This window comes from Micropterus dolomieu, linkage group LG08, assembly GCF_021292245.1.
Source record: "Micropterus dolomieu isolate WLL.071019.BEF.003 ecotype Adirondacks linkage group LG08, ASM2129224v1, whole genome shotgun sequence".
Classification (NCBI taxonomy): domain Eukaryota; kingdom Metazoa; phylum Chordata; class Actinopteri; order Centrarchiformes; family Centrarchidae; genus Micropterus; species Micropterus dolomieu.
Window position 1 is genome coordinate 26387762 of NC_060157.1, and position 21115 is coordinate 26408876.

Here is a 21115-nt window from a genome sequence, read left to right on the forward strand (position 1 = left end):
TCTCGGCAAAGGAGAAGTGCTCACTAACGCAGATTGACAAGTTTTGTGAGCAATATTTGAGAAAAATAGGCCTTTTGTTTACATAGAGAAAGTCTTAGATCTTTGAGTTTAGCTCATGATGAATGGGGGAGTGTTGCGTTTATAATTTTGTTCAGTGTATAAAGCTGGTGTATAAATACATGTTCGTTTGGATTCATGTTGTTTTTTTCTGAATTCATGTGAATGAAAAAACAAACAATTCCCTGTTTTCTCATTAGAAATAGGTAAATTTTGAAATATCACTGTCCTGGGGAATAATAGCCATTTCCTATACTTTTGAGGCATTAGCTATTAGGAAATAACACTTAATAACCAGGAACTAAAATTGTGTTAGATAGAGAAATCCCTTTTTATATACAGTTTATGAGTAATCTCAACAGTCACAGTTTGTTATAGATGACTGCACCTTGTTTCTTATTGTATAGTGACATCTTCTGGCCAAAAGCCACATAGGCCTACTGCTGCTGGCTACCAGCCCAGTGTATGCAAGCACTTAATGTATGTTTACACTGGAAGGTTTTTAGTACAGTATACCCTGCCACAGGCAGTGATAAAAGTGGTGCACAAAAATAGTTTCCCTCTCCCCTAGAGTCAGTGATAGTTATAAATAACCATCAATGAAAATCAGTTCAAAACATTTCATGTGAGGGCCAGTAAAATGAGACCACACACCCTTACTGGATAACGTTTAATTATGTGGTATACCACATCAGGTACAGAAACATATGACTATTTCTTGTGTCAATAAGCAACATTCTAGAGATTAAAATATTAGTGAATAAAGTCAAGCCACACAGGTGTTCTCCTCCTGATTAGACCTCAAACTGACAAATTGACACCCCCCACTCACCAACACACAAACACACTCCTGTTAGTTTTGTTGCATAATTTTTTAAAACTTAAAATGAAAACAAACATTTGACATAATTGAATATACAAAAGACAGCAAGTGCTTGACATTACACAAATCCAGAAGTTACAATTAAATAACACAGACGATCAGCGAGAGAGAGCAAGAGAGAAAATTAATTATTCTTAAAGTGCAGTTTTGTCATTTAAAGGAAATACAAGACTCATTCTTTAAACTAAAAATATGGGCAGCAGCATCTTGCTAACATCCATATCATTCCCATCCAGAAAAAAGATAACCTATTTTTGGGGATGTAATATCTCCTCAAATCAAAGATGGGTTAGCATCTTATCCTCTAACCCTAACCCATAAAAAAGGCAGATCCTCCAAGCTAAGAGAGCTCGTACACCAGATGTAATGGGGGACGCACCTTCCAAAAAGTTCAGCTTTGGTCTCGTCAGTCCGCAGAGTATTTTCCAAAAGTCTTTGGGATCATCATGATGTTTTCTGGCAAAACTGAGCCTATGTTCTTTTTGCTCAGTAGTGGTTTTCCGTCTTGGAACTCTGCCATGGAGGCCATTTTTGCCCAGTTTCTTTCTTATGGTGGAGTCATGAACACTGACCTTAACTGAGGCAAGTGAAGCCTGCACTTCTTTGGATGTTGCTTTGGTTTTTTTTGTGTGTGTGAGTCATCGTTGTGCTCTTGGGGTAATTTTGGTAGGTTGGCCACTCCTGGGAAGGTCCACCACTGTTCCATGTTTTCGCCATTTGTGGATAATGGCTCTCACTATGGTTCACTGGTGCCCCAAAGCTTTAGAAATGGCTTTATAACCTTTTCCAGACTGATGTATTTCAATGACTCTGTTTCTCATTTGTTCCTGAATTTCTTTGGGTCGCCGCATCATGTCTAGCGTTTGAGGGTCTTTTGGTCCGCTTCACCTCTTCTTTGAGTTTTATTGACGGTTGGCACACAACGAAATGGTGCATTACTCAACTGGTATGGAGCGTGGTTTAGAATGACTTCTTATTTTAGACCAAACAAAATAAAACAAAAACAAAACAAACAAAACAAAAAAAATAAAAATAAGACTCAGATCATCTCAATCATATTAATTACGCTAAGATAATTAAAAACAATGCCGTAGCACTTATCTCTTGAGTTCTTTCCAAGAATTTCTATTCTAATCAAAATTCTTTCCCTCATACTTACCATACAGTGTACCATGACGTGTTTGACTGTCTCCTGTTGCCCACCGTTTTCACACCTGCCTGAGTCATGTTTACGTATTTGTCACAAATAATCATTCTCAATGGTTTTATTTCCTGTGTATACTGATACTTCATCATTAATCCTCTTCCCTATTGTAAGAAACTCTGGAACTACACCTATCTTATTAACTATTCTGTGATGCATCTGTGTAGATCTGGAAGTAACTGTGGTAACTATTAATAGGCCTACATGCCTGTATAGCATGTGAATTCAAAATAAACTCCCTATCCTCGTTCTTCTTTTCTAATAGTGTAAGATCTGCTGTGGCTTCAGGGAGTACCCAAGGTGGTACTGCTGGCAATGGTACTGTTGGACTGAAGTTAATCTAATTCTAGCTCTGTTGCTTTCAGTATAACTGTCCACCCAAAGCTTTTTGTCTCCCTCCTCTCCTTTTCCCAACAAGGTTTTAAAGTGCCTTGTGCTGGGTGATCTTCACTGTGGCCCTGTAAATTAACCCAGTAATTCAGAGATAGCAGTATTCTTCTCATCTAGTGGCATTTCTCCCATTTCAACCTGTAGTGATGCTGTTGAAGTTGTTTTAAATGCCCATGTGCATAATCTAAAAGCCTGAAACTCAATATGGTCTAACTTTCTGAGGGATGTGCTTGATGCAGATCCATACACCACACAACCATAATCTAATACTGATCTAATTAATCCACAATATATTGCCTCATAACATTTAGTACCTTCCTACATTTGTCCAATACTTTCTGAATATGTACACCCCATGTAATTCCCTCATCAAACCATAACCCCAAAAACTTAGTGTTTCACTCTTTCCAATTCTTGATGATGTAACTTTAGTTTTGCCTCACTACCAATTCTTTTCTTTGTAAAACACTGTCACTGTCTTTGTCTTACCTACTGATAATTTAAAACCCCATTTATACGACCACTCCTCTATTTCCGTAATAGCTTCCTGTAGCTTACAATAAATTCCAGATTTCTTCCCCTCTTCCAAATCGCCCCGTCATCCGCAGAAAGTGAAAACCCCATCCCATTCTTTATTTCCCTTAAAACATCATTTATTATTATGGAGAATAATAAAGGGCTTATGTTAGGATTTTGGTTTCATTTGAATATTTTTCCTGTTTTTAGGCTCGCATGGTTTGGGGTTTTGTGTTTCTTCTGTGCAGCCTTGTTTATTTTTATGTTTAGTTGTTTAGTTTATGTTAGTCTTTACCTGTCTCTGTCCTTTTCTTATCTTAGTTCTTAGTTAATGTCTTAGTGTTTAGTCCTTAGTCCCATGTCTCCATTTTTAGTGTAGTCCTCTTTCCTGTTTGGTCCTGTCTCTGTTTCCTGCCCTGGTTTTCTTTTGTTTGTAGTCGTTCCATGTTTTCTGTTTTACTTTGTTTACTCTGTCCTTATGTGTTCCCATTTGCTTTACTTTTTATGTTGTAGTGATCAGTTTTCATGTGTCCTTGTTTAGCTTTGTTTCCCGTTGTTTGATTACCTGATGTGTTTCATCTGTGCATCCCTCAATGCTTGTTTGCCTGTGTATTTAAGCCCTCAGTTCTGTTCTGTCTGTGTTGTGTCGTCGTCTTATGTTGAGTGTTCAGTCCTGCCACTGTATTTTGGATTCCTTGCTCTGATTTTGGATTATTCCCTTGTTTTCAGCTTCCTTGAGGTGTTCCGTTCTCAACAATATATTTTCTTTAATAACTCTTCCCTACTCTTAGTCCATCTATATATATATATATATATATACTATTTACAGTCTAATTAACAATCCTTCTCTCCACATCACATCATGCCTTCTCTATGTCAAAGGAAACAGCCACTACACTTTCTCTGTTTACTTGTGCTTTTCTGATTTCATGCTCTAAACATACAGCTGGATCCATCAGGGGATCATTTTCTCCATTAGTTTGCAAATATATTATTAATATAGTATTGGCACTATACCACCCTCCTTCCAGCTCTGTGGCAGTTTCCCATCCTCCCACATTTTATTATATAGTTCTAGTAATATATCCTTTGAAGTTTCACTGATCTGGTTTATCATTATATAACAGATCTGATATATTCCTGGTGCTGACATCTTTGTTTTCTGGAGAGTGCGTTTTAGTTCTGTCTTTGTGATTGGTTTGCTTAGTAGGTCATTAGGGTTTTCTTCTTGCTGTAATAGCTCTTCTCTCTCCTTTACTGTAATTTCCCTCCCTCTTTTCCCCTCTTCACTAATATTATTTGAACTGCGAATTGTTACAAAAGTTTTTGCCAGCATCTCTCCTCATCTCTCAATGCTGTTGTTTCTCCATCATTTAAGACTGGGTACCCATACTCTCTTTTTATCCCATTCATTCCCATCACCGCTCTTCCAAGCATCAACTTAATCAAAATTCCAATCATCCAGAGTGAGTGGAAGCACTAGGAATCATCATTCGTGGAAGACAAGCATCTTTGGTTTCACTGTCTTGGTTTTGTGCATGCTGGCTCACTGTCACGCTGTCTTACTGGGACATTAGAACAACAGCTGCCTCATTAATGTAATTAGTAACACCTGTGCTTTTCCGACTAAAAATGTCTGCTGTGAAAAAGGTCTATTTCTAACCCTTTGGTCTATTTAACTCTTTCACCAGACATGTTTTCATTTTTCCTTTATTTAACACGGTCTCGTTGAGATACAAAACTCCATCTTCACTCTAAGTACCGACATCTGTAGAACATTGTGGGAATACAAGGCATAGTGGTTCTGATTTCTACACATAAGTGTACGCAGGTAAGGAGGAACTAGTCCATGGAGAAATTTACATATGAAGGTCAATCAGTGAGTACAGTCTGCACACATACTGTGATGGCCTCTCTGTAGTGGCAATCAAGTACAGTTGTGTCTTCCCATTTGTGTCCCATCACTATCTGCTCTCATACAGCTGAAAGTAAACCACAGTAACCATATAACACACTTCAGTGGGGTATTTTACAAATACCACAGCAAAATGACTTTCAAAAGGTTAAAAAGGTAAATGCTACATTCTAAGTCCTAAAGCTGCATGGTTATTATAGTGACTTTATTTAGGACTATGAAAGACCAAGTATGTAATTATAACACCAAATTATACGTACTTTCTAATATCCCTTTAGTAATCAGGAAGAGTATTAGAGTGGATTAAGGTTTCCCTTGTAGAAAGTGCTGAAAGAAGAATTTCAGGGTCAGATGATTCTCAAATATCCTACCCAGCGTGCAGTGTCCAGCATGGAGCAACATTAGCATTCATTCGTTTCTAGAATATAACTTCAATATTCACTCTGCTTTTAGCTCAGCAACTCCTGAGAAAAACTATCTGGCTCGTTTGCTGCTAAATGCTCCACTATGTTCACTAGCTGGTCAGTAACTTCATCTGCTGTTAGTGTTTTCGCTGAAAACAGCTGCCTGCTGTTGATGAAACCGACTATATAAGAACAGTCAGGAATGGGCGTTATTTATGATACATGTATTTAAAACACATATTTCAAATGCAAAAAAAGATTTTGTATTTGATGGGGTCAATGACAATGCCTTCATATTTCGTATCAAAATACTGTAAAATATTACACAGTACAGAACAGCATATTGATCCAGACCCAAAGCAGAAGCTTAAGGTGATAAATGTGTAGGTCACCAGCTTTCCACCAATTTTTAGCTTAATTGCTACAATTCTTAACAGTTCCTGATACGTTTTGGTGTTTTAGTAGCCTAGGCTAAGTAAGTGACCAGTTTACGTAATGTTCTAGCTGATTGCTTACGGGTTGGTAACAACCCTCAAAGTTAAGTTTTAATCAGTTGTGCACTGAAAAAAATAAAGTGTTTGTGAAGTGATTTCATGGCGCCTTGGAAAAGTATTTTTAGTATTTTTGAATTAAAAAATACACCAGTTTATTCTGATACATGGCATGGCTGCTGTACTTTGTTGTATTTTGATACAGTAAAATTAGGGTATTTGGTATGTTGTTTTAAAGTACATTTTGATGTAGCCTATCTTTGCCCTTCCCTGAGAGCAGTGACTCCGAGCCCAAACAGTTAAGGCCAGAAAGCTTTTAAGAATGAGCTGAAAGTCACTACAAGACTCAAGATAATTCTCTGTGGGTTCATCGAGCAACCGCTTTCACATGCAATTAGTCATGTGATCCACGTCCGTGTCTTAATATCAGTTACACAGTATCTATCTAAAGTTACCCAACATTCACCACCATAATCTAACTGGTCATACCAGACCAAGTAAGGCTGTAACCTCAACAACTCTAATTGCAACGAAATGAGCGAGGGTGCCTGAGTTAGGTACATAGTCTGGCTGTACCATGTACTAACCATGTACACACTGCTGTCAGCCACTTTCTAAAGCACAACATATAGTTCTTTTCAAATTTACGAATACTAAATTTTGATTTATTCCCAAACATCCACTGCTTTCCATAAATATTTTTTACAATATGTGACTCAAATTGCAAAGACTGGAAGCCTAGACTTTATGCTCGAGATCCTCCAGGTTGCATTATTCTGTAGTAAGCCACCAGACTGTAGAGCAGCTTTTACCCCCAAGCTATCAGACTTTTAAACTCAAATTCATCCTCACCACTGCTCTATTGAATATAGTTTATTTCTGTTTGACATTTTTAGAATTGCTTCTATATTAATGTATATTGTCTGCTACGTAGCAGAAGGGAGTTACAAACTCAGTCTCACTCTATAACCTGTTGTATTGTGAAAAAATAAATCTACCTAATTCAGTGTGTAGACTGTTTAATTCTAAATCACCTAATCTATTAAAAGTAACTACAGGCTGTTCAGGAGTTTGAGGCTGTGATCCAAAACTCCCAGTTACTCTACTGAAAGTCCAGGAAAGAACTCCAAGGGCAAAGAACAAATTCTTCTGCTTTTGCACTAAAAATATATATTATGTTTTATATATAATATATTTTCACAGTAGCAGGGCAAAAGGTGAATAAGGATACTGTCCTTCAGCTGGACAGAACAGGTTCAGGTTCGATGTTGGCAAACATCTGTCTACCTGAAATGTTCTTGAACAAGACTCCGCACTAGAGCAGCTGTTTTGTATCACAAAATGACCTCTACGTTTTAATTTTTAATGTATTTAAACACCGATAGATCAAATACATTCTTAATCGAGACAAAAACTGTATGTCTATGAGTATATTCACCAAAACATTACAGACACATCCCTTCAGCCAGTCTCACCAGTAGTTATTGCCTTGTTCATCACTCCCCTCCCTTTCGGTCTCCCTCTCCCCCACCTGCTGTGTACACAGCTCTGTAGACAAAGTGTCTGACCTCTTGCAGACTTCCTCTCAACCGTGCGTCTCACCCCTCCCACCAACCCCTCTGCAATATGTCCAGCGTGAAGCAGCAGACATCCTCTTTCCGTGTGAAGGGGGTGCCAGTGGCTGCCTCATTGTCACTATCCAAAGCTTTCTGCTGTTTGTCTTTTCCATGGAAGTATTACTGTAGGTCCCCCACTGACACACACACACTTTTGTTTCTCTATCCCTGTGGGGTCATCTCCTTAACATAATTCATTCGTTAGCCCCTTGCCCTAACCTTGGCCATCACAACTACATGCGTAATCTCAACCTAATTATAACCTGAACCCTAAAACCAAATCTTAACCCTCAAAAAGCATCTGTGGGGAACTCAGTTTTTGTCCCCACTGTGACACAAGTCCCCATCGGTTAGTGTGCATTCATAGTAGGATATAAAAACATAAACACACACACACACACACACACACACGCACATAGGTCAGCAGTATATAGAAGTAATTTAATGTTTAGGATCAATAAAGAAACAACAATATATTAATAAAAAAAATAAGAAAATAAAGAAAATCAATTATTAAATGTGAAATAATAATAAATAAATAAATAAAACAAACATATAAACTCATGAGGTATTAATAGTTCATGGGTTTCTTTTCCAAAGAACAATTATTAAAATAACAAACAAAGTTTAAAAAATTTAAAATACAATTATTTAATATATTTACCAGTCTAGTTTGAGTTTCCACTGGGTGTCCTCAGTTCGTGACATGAGGAGATATATTTTGCTACTATGATTTGGCATTCTGGCATTTCTCCCAGTAACTAGGGGAGTGTCTGATATAAAATCGAATTTGGAGTATATTTAGGAAATGTTTGCAAAGTGTTTTTCTCTTAATGTTTTATATTTAGGGCATGAGGTTAGAAAGTGCAGCTCTGTCTCTACCTGTCCTCTGTCACACTGGGAGCAGAGTCTCTCCTCTTGTGGTAGCCAGCTCTGTCTGTGGCGACCCTTTTCTATGGCCAGGCTGTGTTCACTCAGTCTGTATGTTGTTAACATTTTTCTTAATTTAGGACATTTTGTTGTGCTCCGGTAATTTGCCAGTGTGAATTCTCTTTTTAAGGTCAGATAACATTTTAATTTACTTTGTGTTTTGGTCGTATCTTTCCAGTATTCAGTAAATTTTTCTTTTTGCTTGTTGATAATTTGGTTTGATCTGCTTGAGTTGGTGTTTCTTTCCTGAGGCTGTCGGAGACTTGTTTCTGCAGAGAGCCTCAGGACCAGCTTACTCTCTCTCTACAGTAAGATCAAGATGATGTCAGCAGCTGTGTTTGTGTGTTCCCTACTCATGCAACATCCTGGAAAGTTTGATTCACATTTTGACAGGCAAATTGGAAGCTATCTGCAACATTTGTTGGCTGTCATGGCAAAAAATAAGTGCCACCTTTATCTGTCACTTCTTCTGTCCTCAGTATGACCCACCCCCAATCATTGTTTTCTGACATAGGGCTGGGAACCCCCAAGGGGTCCCTAGATAAATTTGAGGGGTCATGATAATATTTCTTCTCACATTTTTCCTTTTTTCGTAGTCAAAAATGCCTAAAGGAAGTAAAATATTCTTTCACATATTCAGGCCTCTTGCAATCCTTAAAGCTATACTTTGGGAACATTTTTGGAAATACGCTCATTCGCTTTCTTGTTAACAGTTAGATGAGAAGATTGATACCCGTCGGTCTGCGAAATTAACACTATTGCCACATTGCCCGCTGTAAAACCACAACTTGTCATTTTTTAAAATGGATTAAACAAGCAAGACACAACTTGTTACTAAGTGAGCTTTAGGTGCCTTCAGACAGTGAGCGGTTGCCACCACTGCTGCCGGCCTAATTGTAATTGAATGTGGAGTTGTGTACTGTATGTTTCTTTTGCACCGATGGTGTATGTAGAGTCCTGTCACAGTCATTCCATCTGTACTGAGATCCAGATGTACTGAAATCCAGCAGCGTAGCCATGTGGTAATAAAAGAAACTTGAACCTGTACTTGAACTTGAAGGGAAACTGCACGGTGATCCCATCCGGGCTACTAAACAATGTTAGTTAGCAAAAGTTGCTATATTAATGGTATCTTATTGTTAACCATGTCATCTATGTTTGGCCATACAGTCTGCTCTTTTAGCTATGCGATGAGATTATAGTAGGTGGATAGCAGCAGCTAGCGATGTATGGTATTGGTTGATTAGCTGTAAGTATTTTGAATTGGATTCGCCAATTCAGTCTTTGTTCTAAACTAAGCTGATTGGCTGCTCACGGTAGTTTCATATTTAGTGAACAGATAACTTTCAGCAAGAAAGCAGATTTCCCAAAATGTGGAACTATTCCTTTAAATTAAATTAAATACTGATCAAGTAGCAGGTTTGGGAACCACTTGTGTGGAGGGTAAAGATTGGCATCCTACTTATTCTGGATTTCATGAACTTTAAATATCTGTATCTTTTTTCATGACTTTAATCGTTGGTCCTCTCTCTCCAACTAAAGAGGGTTCATGTAGTCCCTCCAAGCTGACTGTTGCTCTCTGCACTGACCCTGTACTGGATCTGTCACAACTGGATGTTGCCACTATGCACTCATGTACTGTAAAGTGCATTCTCCTCCATCTCCCATTTCCTCTCACATTCTTTTCAGTCTTGTCTCACCCCCCCTCACGAATTACATCTCTCTCTTACAGTTGGCCACAGGCCTCACTCTCGTTCTCTTTCCCTCTCTTTCTTTTCATTATTTCACCATCTAAATGATTTAATTTCATCATTCCATGAATCATTTGTACTGTGTGAATATGTGTAGCAAGGCCATTCTAACTGCAGGAGGCGCTAGTAGTGGGATACATCTGCAACCATCTCTCCCTGCCCCTCTCTCTCCAGTCCCCCCTCAGCCTCCCACTCCTGCCAGCACCCCCACCTCACCCCCACCCAGCACTGCAGAAGAGGCCTCTTGTCCCCCCCCAGTCTGCAAGGCCTTTCTTTGCCCCCCCCCCCTCCATCTCCCCTCCACCACCCTCTCTCTCCCCCCCTGTCTCTGTGCTGGTGTTATTGTCCTGGTTTGTGTGGCGCCCTAATCTAGATGACCTCTAGCGACATGCAATATTCAAAGGATGTGAAGTACATGATGATATTTTGTACCCACATAAGAAGTGTCACTTCCACTGGCACACATGCTCTCACAAATGTGTTATTTTTTATTCCCCCCCCCCATCCCCCCCTTGCTTTTGCTAAAAAGAAATCTGAGGCCTGCCAGTCTCCTACAGGGGGCGCTATCAGCGTCTCCATCTCAGCAGTTATTACATTGCAACCCACATCTCCCTACATGTCCCTTCTCTCTTCCTCACTTACTTTAATCTGTCACCCGCTCTCTCCTCCTGTTCAGGTGGATGCAGGTCAGTTGGGGGGAAATGCTAAACTGACCTGTGGCCGATTCAACTAATTAGCCTCCCTCCTGTTAAGTACAAGGGCTGTTTTGTCTCAACCTCTTTGTGTCTGACAGCACACACACACACCAGGGCCTCTCCGTCCCTCTCCTCCAGCTACAGGGGGCGCTGTCTCTACACCACCGCCATCACCTCCCCTCCCCCCACTCCTCCTCTCTCTACCCCTTCCTCTCCCCTCTTTCTGTCTCTCCTCCTCCTCCTCCTTTTCCCTTCCCCCTACACCCCTCCTCCCTCTGCCCCTACCACCTCCTCCCCACATTTTACCTTGCCACTCTCATCTCCTCTCCTCTCCGCTTCTCCTCCCTCACACCCCGATCTCTCTCTGACTCCCTTTTTCCTCTCCTCCCCTCCCCCCAACTCCTTTCCCCACCCCTTTGTCTCCCTCCCTCTCTAGTCTCCCTCCCCTTCCCCCTTTGAAAGACTGTTAAGTGCTCCTTCTGCACACAGCACTGCAGATGAGGCCTCCGCCTCCCCCACAGTCTGCCAGGCCTCTCTCTCCCTCTCTCTCGCCTTCAGCCTCCCCCCCCACTCCCTCCCTCCCTCCCTCCCTCCCTTGCTCTCTCTCTCTCTCTCCCTCTCCTTACAACAGCATAGCAACACTGACTAGCCAGCCAAGGAGAGTCTTGCCTCTCTCTCTCTCTCCCTCTTGCACTGGGGTAATTTCCCTCCATTTTAGATTCCTCATCCCAGGGTGGCAAAGGATGGGATTTTGGAGGTAAAAGTATATATAGTGAATGTACATGTCTCATCTCACTCAGTTTACCTGAGATGGTAGAACAGCGTGACTCAGTCTGATCTAATTGATCCCTACATTGGGAGAGTACCTTTCATCCAATGGTGCACCTCAGCAAAGGGTTAATAATGTAGTGTTCTATTTCTAACCACAGCTAATCTTTGATAATATGCAGACAGTATCCATTTGGTATAGCTGTATAACAAGAACACAGGAAGACATATTGTGGCTCTCTGAAAAACACATCATGTATTCTGTTTCATGTGTTCTTAAAACACCTCATTGTGGACCTGAAAGGGGCGCATCCAAACGAGGCTTACTTCAAATGTGTAGCTTGTCACAGATTTCAAGCAGATTTCATCCAATTGGTTCTGGAAACTGGACAGCAGTGGTATATACAGTGGATGAGGTTTTACACAGGTACTCTATATCAAGGATGGCCATGTTACAATCCACAACCCCAGCATCAGCATTCAAAACACAGGAGGAGAATCTTTGTCAATTATTTCACAAGTTATGAGGATGACATCATTGTCTCCTTCACTTGCAGTTTCTATGGTCTAAAACATACTGACGAGGCTTTATCTAACAGTGAAATCATCATTCTGCACAGATAATGCCAGTGAACCCTCATCCTCCATTACACCAGAGATGTAATACCGCTCTGATCTTGTGAGGCTAGCCTGGGTGGCAATTTAATTTTGGTTACCAAGCAATGTTGGATATGCCATTAACTATTTTTGGCTACTTGAAGACACAACTCCTGCATAACTTGATGGAAGAAGAATATATACATTATAATTCTTGCAGAAAAATAAAACAAAATCCCACCCTTAGTTGATATTCCCCACTGTCTTCTCACATTTACAAAGCAGTGTAAAATCTCATTAAGATGTGCTCATGGATATGTCAAGATATTTCAGACCTGATTGGATAATTAAATATTCAATTAGCTAATTTTAACAGTTCCTTCTGTAAGATTCAATTAACTTGGGGGAAAAGATAATTTTCTTATCTGGACTTTCTTCCACAACAAATGTCACTAGCCAGTGATGGTAGTCTTGTGACTTCGATGTCACTCTCCATCAACAACAACTACAAAGACAAATCAAATGGCAGGTATTTTTTGTGGTACTGTATGTAACCATGTAAGATGCCTGTTTCCTGGCTGTTTCTAAACAAGATTGGTGTTTCAGAGTTATTTCACCTCTAAATGACATGTGGTCATGGGTTGTGAGCAGTGATTGTTTCCTTATTGGATTTAATGTTAAGGACATTTAGAGGCCTGAAGAGAGGAAGGAATTAGTATTTCACACAATAAACAATCTAATTATCTTGTAACCTTTCAGATTTATCTTGGGACTGCTTGGGGGGTCCTGACTCCCAAGTTGAAATCCACTGCGCTCCAGTATTTCCAAAGGCCATCAATGCATTTTGCGACATTACCCATACAACCTTTAGCTCCCACAGAGAAGTACTCAGCACTTCATTCTCTGCTGTACTGGTTACCTGTTATGAACAGGATGTCTACACACTTATAAAAAGTTATGCTAAGGAATGTGAAAGTTTTAGAGTGAAGTTTTAAAAAGCAACTTTAAGGAGAATGTTTAAGTTTAGACAACTGCAGCCAAAAGTAGATTTACAATAATCAAACACACTCAAAAGCTTTTCTAACTATTGCTGCGCATCAGCAAGCACCAATAATCATTTTTGTGCACAACCTCTCTGTTGCTTTCGCTGAACAAAGAAACTACCATGCCCATTACTTCAATGAGAAGCACAATTACAGCACTTTATTGTTCATAAATGCTTAAGTGATAAATGAAAACATAAAACAAATACGCACAATTCAAGAATATATCGAACACAACTGTCCTTTTGAAGAAAAAAAAAAAAAAAAAAAGCTTCAGTTTTTGTCAGTATGGTGGTTACTGTCCAGTCTTGTGGGGAAAGAAACACCAAGAAAATACATGAAAACAGAAAGCCAGAACAGTTCAGTCAAGGCTAATGCGCTTATGGCTGCAAAAAGATGATATAATGCTCCTTTATACTCTAAGATAATAGCTCGGTGCTACTATTCTTTCCCAACAGAATAAAAAACAAAAAAAAAACAAACAAAGATGGGGGCTCAAATAAAAAAAAATATAATCTAATCAAGGAAAATCAAAAAAAAAAATCAATTCTGTTATTTTATTTATATATAGATATATTATTTTGCAAAAAACTAGGTTTTTGTTAAAAAATAAACTTAAACATACGAGAAAATACCAGCCACCAAAGCGACACCTATCATTAAGCATACCAATGTAGAACATGAGGCTACCTTACACACAGGTAATAGCAAATATTTAAGGGTACATGAACAGCAACATCTGTCCAAACATGGCTAAAAGACTGTACAAATTTACACTACCCATCTCAGTATAACTACATGAAAAATTATGGATTATCTGGTCAGCTTAAAAGCTTTACCTTACAACTCAATATTTTAAGCCACATTAACAAGTTCAGCGGCTAAATCAACGTTAATAACTCCTCATCTCACTGTAATAAAGTGTATAGAAGGCAAAAAAATGTTTCTTTTCGTTTGGTGTAACTCCACTGTTGTCTTTGTTTACAAATCTTTACACCAGTCCTAGCTGCTCGTTGAGTCCTGCCTGGAAATGTCACTGGATGGCTTTTTCTGAGTTTTCACTCAAGTAGAGTTCTCTCCTTATCGCTCACTCCTTCACAGATGTGTCCTTCAGTTCAGGCGAGGCAGATTTGTTGGCGTGGATCAAATCTAAAGTGTCTCTCTGAATGTGCGAGTCTTTTTGATTTTCTTAGTCAGACCTGCTGTTTGCCCAGCTGGGCCCCGTCTCTCCCGCTTCTTGCAGATGATGGTACAAACTTGGGAATAATAATGGGAAGGGTGTCTCTTGCTTTAACAGCCTGTCTTCCTGGGCCCTCTGTGGGCCCGAAGCCATTCTCTACATGCTCCCCTTCATCCTCCTCATCGTCCTCATCATCTTCGTCGTCGTCCTCATCGTCATCGTCATCTGACATATCATCTAGATCTGAAACAATCTTGGCCCCTGTCCTCGGCTCCATTCTCGTCTTAGCTCCAGTAAGCTGTTTGTTACCATAGAGATGTACCTCGCCCTCTCGTTCATTGTTATCTTTCTGCTGCTCTTCCTCGTCACTGTCAGAGTCGATGGCAATGGGCTCAGAAAGGTCTAGAGGCATTTTCTGTGGTATGGTGCTGTTGATTGTCTTAGTTTGGTGTCTGCTGGCACTGTTGGGTTTGGGTGCAGAAAGCGTTACTTTAGCATCTTCCACAGTCCCAGTTTGCGCTCCCTTTTGTGGCAGGTCTACACCGCCATTAGCAGCAACAAGCTCCTTGTGTCTCCGGAGAGCCTGCTCTGACACCCCCATGTGCATCCTGGATGTCCGCCTCTTGCTATGTCTTCCCTCGTACACGCCATCCTTGCCAAACGCCAACTCGTGACTCACTTTGCTGAGCTCGTGCATACTGAACCCGAGCAACACGCTGGATTTCTGGGTTTCGCATTCCTGTATGCATTTCCTCCTTCTGTTGACAAAGTGGCTGGAGATGTCCGACTTCCACAGCCACAGACTGGCTGCCAGCTTCTCCACCTCCCGTTGTGTGGGATATGGCGCTCGACTGAAATACTGCGTTAGAAATGACTTCCTGGATTCATACGACTCGTTTTCGTGTCCTTTGGGGTCAAGCGCCAAAACTACAGGTTCATCAGGATTTTCTACAAACGCAGATGGGCCGTTGCTATCCCTAGGGTGGGCCCTTTCCCCAGGTGGTCCCGGCCTCCTTCGTTTTGGTGCACTGGTGTCAGAGCTATCAAAGCTGGCCCGTTTAAGAACGCTGCTCGGAGCCTGGCTGACCCGAGAAGAATGAGCTACCCGGCTGTCTTGTCCATTCTGGGATTTCCCGACACCTCGACAGTGCACCAAGTGTAGAGTGATGGTGGAGGCAGTCATGTTACTAGTGTAAACTCCCAAGCAGTGAATACACTTGTAGGTCAGTTTCTTTTCTACAGGGTGGACTGTCTGAATCACCTGGTGCCTCTCTCTCAGGTGGTGGGCAAGGGAGTCTGAGATTGGGCCCTTAAGGATAGAGAAGCAAAGAGGACACAGTGTCTTGCCTACATCCCTCTTGTAGGGCACAGATGCCTGTGGGGCACTCTTGGTTGGTGCGCTGTCAGCTGCCCCTGTCGGTGTTTTGGGCAGGTGCTGAGGCATTAACCTCTTGCCTGATACAAGTGAGGCAGTCAAGGCTGATGACACAGCACTGTTGTTTTGAGCGTGAAATGCCACCGACTCCTCTGGGGCATCTCTCATGTTGTAGGTAGTGACGATCAATTGAACATTCTTGGGATTGCCCTGCTGCAGAGTGAGGTCAAAGGTCAAAGGAGAATCTGTGCGTGGGCCAACGCTCTCATCGGGGTGCGACAGCCGCATGTGGGCCACCATCTTTTCCACGTCATTAAAGGTTGCACGGCAGTGTGGGCAAGACAGACCATGGATCAACATGTGGTTTAACAGTGTGTCACTGGGGAGATAGCGGTTACAGTAGAGACACTTGCTGGTGAAGTTGTGGATCTTCATGATGTAGTTGGCTACAGCAGGCACCTTTTCCGCTTTGTGCTCTTTCTCAAAATGAGAACTGTACACATTCTCGGGGAAGAGCTCATTGCAGATAGTGCAGATTTTCCACTTCTGTGTGTAGGATGTGCCGAGGACTGAGGAGCCACTTTTCTTGGCCGTGACAGAGGCTACAGTAGTAGCTGCCGCCTGGACACGTGAACCCAGAGGGTTAGATTTGAGTGAGGAAGAGGCACTGACCACAACTGGACTCCGCACGCTGCCTCCAGAAATAAGTTGTTTTGCCGCATGAGACTGCTGGGGCACAGAAACCTGGGCATTCCCTGGCAAAGTAACCCTCACGTGCTGGCTGCTGATGGAGAACGACTGGTTGGCCCCGGCCTTTAATCTTACTGCATCATGTTTCATCCCAGATAGAAGGCTTGAGTTGAAGCCCGTCTTTGATGCGATGACAACTCGACCCAGCTGCTGTGAGCCAGGAGACCTGGTAGTGGCCATTACTGCACCTTTAGGGCCCATCCCAATGATGGTCTTGTCTCCTTGGATTTTGGGTGGGATCATGATGATGGGTTTGGGACGAGGTACTATCACACTGGTGTGCCCAATCATTGCAGTCACCTGGTAGCCAATCCTCTCGTGGTCCTCAATGACGTGTTGAACAAGTGCCTCATAGGTTCTTGGAACAAACAGACACTTTTTGCAGTGAATCTGGTTACTGTTAACATTGTTTGTGTTACTTTCTGTATTCCCTGTGGCTCCTGCTGTGCCACCGTTCTGAGAATTTGTCTTCTCTCCTGGTTTCACAATATAGGGCTGGGCCACTTGTTGGAAGTGTTCCCGGTAGATGTGCTTTCGCACTACATTGTACAAAGGGTCCCTGTAGGTGCACTTCTTGCAGTAATACACCGCCTGTTCTACACTGTCCCCTGTCCTCTTCAGCACCCCGTCCTTCATCATGATCCCACCACCTCCAGCCACCATTCCACCGGGGCCCTGCCGCACAGTGTTGTTGGGCATGTGGAAAAGTTTGATGTGCGTTTCCAGAGTCTTTTTGTTACCATTGTAAGTGCAGTAGGGGCAGTTGAGCAAAATGTTGTTCTCAAAGTCCTCACTGTGGACATTGCGGAAATGGCTCTTGTATGCAGAGAAGTACTTGGATGAAAAGAGGCAGCCGGAGCAGCAGAAAGGCTTTGATCTGTAGTCCTGGTGAAACAGAGGTGGGAAAAATTTTAGACTTTGCAAGGTCTTTGTCGGAGAGAATGAAACTTTTATTGCACCTTTATAAATTGTTTCTGTTTTTGTGGTGTGAAAATAACGAATAATTTTGAAACAATAGGTTCAAATGCCAGTGCTGAGGAAAAAAAAGAAGAATTTTTTTGTGAGAGTGTGTATTTGTGTGTGTCACACACCTGGACTTTGGTATGTGATGGTTCCCACATGCACACATCTTCCCAGGTAGTGTGCTTTATATACACCTCCGGAGGAGTAAAGTCTTTATAGTCCTGAAAAACAAGGGAATTAACTTTAATACTTGATGTTGATGAAACAAAGGCACGATCAATCAGGAGAGTAATATTTGAAACATTACAAAGGCGGTCTCTATGGATGTGTGAGATGTTCAAATGGCAGAATGATTTTAGTTTTCTTGCTTAAGAATGATACAGGTTTACACAGGGACACAAGCAAGGGGTTTCTGGGTAACTGTGGACAATTATTTTAATTTTTTCCCCCTCTGTTACCCAGAAATATTAAACAGGGTTGAAATCGTACCCCTGTTCCAAGCTTTCTACGGTCTTCTGACACGTTATTATTGGGACTGGAAAATCATGCCCTGATCAGACAGTGCGCATTTTGCAGGTTGCAAAACGAGAGGCGCTCCGCACTGCCTTTTTTGACTAATGACAATAAAAATAATTAATACAAGAGCAGGTGCATTTTGTTTTTTGTTTTTTTATTGTTGCTTGGTAATAACCGAATCACCTGTCCTTAGCCTAACCATGATTTTTCTGCTAAGTAGACTCAAATCTTATCCAAATGGATTATGGGGGAAAAAAATAACGCAAATAACGTTGGGCGCTTTTCTGCTCTGAGTTAAAGTATTTACAGCTGAAGGCTTTCAGAGCGCTGAAAAAACACCTGGCCTGTCATGTTCACTATATAAGCTTATTGTAAAACAAAATCATATAGATTCTGGCTCATGTCTAAACTAATGGCAATTAAATATTTACCAAAAACTTTCAGAAATTAGGGAGGTACGTCATAATTCAGACCCCCTCAATATCGTCTAAAATGTAATATAGCCTCACCACAACTGTACAGTTCTTCATGTTTGTGCCTATGCCTCTATAAAATCCAGAGAACCGGATGCTGAATTATGTTAAGTCTTTGGTTTCTGCTTTTAATCCAGAGGGGCATCTTACTGCAACGTTAAGTGTGATATAGCAGAATGCAGACATGGTGTCAATGAGGGTAATCACATAACACTGTATGTGTTAATATTATATGAGTCCAGTTCATAGATTCCTATCATCATACATTCTCTACATTTATCCAGCAGTGCCAGGCACCCTACTGCTGAACCCTTATTTCCCACAGCGAGCCAAATGGAAGAATCCTCTCAGCCTAAACTAACCTTATTATTGAACAAAAACAAATTTCCCATATGTATACCACATGTATTCAAACCATTCTTACACTTGAGGCTGGAAATATGAATTTGAAGATAATCAAAGTCTAGTTGGTAATTGAGGAAACTCTGGAGAATGCGTACGCTAAAGGTAAAGCTATCAACAGGAGGTACAGTAGAATGTGCAGCCATCATTATAAAAACACCAAACTTATTATATTCACCTCTAGGTGATCTCTACAGAACTCCAAGCCGATGTCTCCCAGGACCTTCTTGACATTTTTCCTTGCTTTCCGCAGACTGCCCAGGTTATTGACAGGGAGCTGGAACATTCTGCCCACCTGAAGAGAAAGAGACACATACAGCGAGTTAACAACAGTTAACGGGTAGAATTTGGACAGGTGCATGTTAAAGAAACGCCAAGTCAGGAGTAGCTCACCAAAAATTATCTTTTACTTGATTTAACTTACCTAGTATAAACAGCAAAAAAAGGAAAGTCTTGACCAAAATCCCTTTCAGACATGAAATACGCAACATGATGACTTCAACTAACTGTTAAAGTAATGGCTTTTTGGCATTTAGACATAGTTGTCTGTTACATCAATGTTTGTTATGACTTAATTCAGACATGGCTACAGATGTTACAACTACTTATCTGAGTCATAGGAGTTGTTCCCCAATAGATTGTCCAACCAACAAGTTCAGCCTTCAAGCAGGGATTCAGACCAAAAACAAGCCCCGAGTTTAAACAGCACAGAGGACTGCGTTGGTGAGGCGTGTTGTTTTAGGTACTGCTCTGACAATGAAAAATAAAGTCCAGTTTGAGTACGCGCTGTTTTGCCCGAGCTCTCTGCATTACTACCCCCCCACACCCCCCGCGTTGACAGACTGGCTGACACTGACAGTAAGCCATCGTGCACAATACCAGGAGCCTGAACCTGAAGCAGCTACAGTGAATTATATAGAATTTACACCTGCACTTCACCTCCTGTTACATGTCAAAACGTATACCGTGAAAAAGGTCTATTAGCAAAGCTTCAATTCCCTTAGTGGATTTTAAAATGCTGATAAGACTGCCGACGCTGTACGCGTTCCTTCACACTATTCCACTGATTGTGCCAGCATTCTAGAGACTTCTTCTTGCAAATATGGATTAAAACATTGCAGGTTTCAAAATATTTTAAAACCGATTAGGGAGGGAAATGGCACTTGATGTGTATGTTAAACCTCAAGGAGCCAGTGCTCAATGGTTTGTTATTTATGATAAACACAATATAGTTTGTAGATTGCACCACCACTGTGTACTAAAGCTAATGACAACATTATTCTTTTGTTACAGCTCAAAGTTTTTGATTGACCTGGGCTAACTTCACGCACTGTCTGAAGTAGAAAGAAAGATTGCTAACCTAAAGACAGACCCATTGGTTCCATTCAACATACAGATAAACCACCATCCACCGATTCATGATGTTATTATCACTAACAACAAGTTTAGCAAAGGTACATTTTGCCAGAGGAAGTATGGGCGGTCTAATTCACAATCTCCACAGAGCTCCATGTAGCGAGGTCAAAGGTCACTGATGCACGATGACATAAAGGAAGCTCAGTGACAACAAACAGCACAGACCCAAACAATCCCTGTGAACACCTCAGCTTATTTCCCTTCTACAGGAAACAAAACAGAGAGGGGGTACAGTGAGTGTGTTTTTGGGCTAGTGAAGAGCCCAGGCAGGCAACCAGAGACACTTCTGCTGATCCACAAGTCTGTCTTGCCAACCTGCTGTCTGTCTGTCTTCCATTCAGAAATATGCTAGAGTGAGTGGAAAAGACACACACCCTTGCCCACATCCCCTCTGTCTCTCTTTCCTGCTTCCTCTCATTACTTGTAGATGGCGCTAGAGGAGCTCCATTATATAAGCCTCCCTTACCTCTGCCTGCCCCATTTTTCTCCCTGCCTCGCAATACTATCACAGAATGGCGCCTCCTATTGAGCCAGCAGCAGCCTCTACAATATGTCTGCAGTGGAGGGGGAGGGGAGAGGATGGGAGGGAGGACATGAGGGAGGGTTGTTGGAAGGGAGGAAGGGGAGGGACAGAAGGAGCTAGAGAGATCAGGGAAGGGGGAGGGTGAGTGTGAGAGAGGATGAGGTGGGGGGGGGGGGGGGGAGGAAGAGGAGGGAGAGAGAGGGAGAGAGAGGGGAGGGGAGCGAGGGTAGAAGGAGTGTGAGGGGAGAGATGAGAGG

The 21115-nt window shown here is 41.6% G+C and overlaps 1 protein-coding gene across 2 annotated transcripts in view; it reads right to left on the reverse strand.

The window, feature by feature from the left end:
• Positions 1-13393: 13393 nt before the first annotated feature.
• adnpb (activity-dependent neuroprotector homeobox b) overlaps positions 13394-21115 on the reverse strand; it is a 10067-nt gene continuing 2345 nt past the window's right edge. For both annotated transcript variants that reach the window (XM_046057123.1, XM_046057122.1), the window contains exons 2-4: positions 19098-19214; positions 17657-17749; positions 13394-17450 (exon numbers count right to left, since the gene is read on the reverse strand). In XM_046057123.1, coding sequence (XP_045913079.1) covers positions 14454-17450; positions 17657-17749; positions 19098-19205 — 3198 coding nt within the window. In that variant the 5' untranslated portion in view covers positions 19206-19214 and the 3' untranslated portion in view covers positions 13394-14453. The remainder of the gene's footprint in view (positions 17451-17656; positions 17750-19097; positions 19215-21115) is intronic.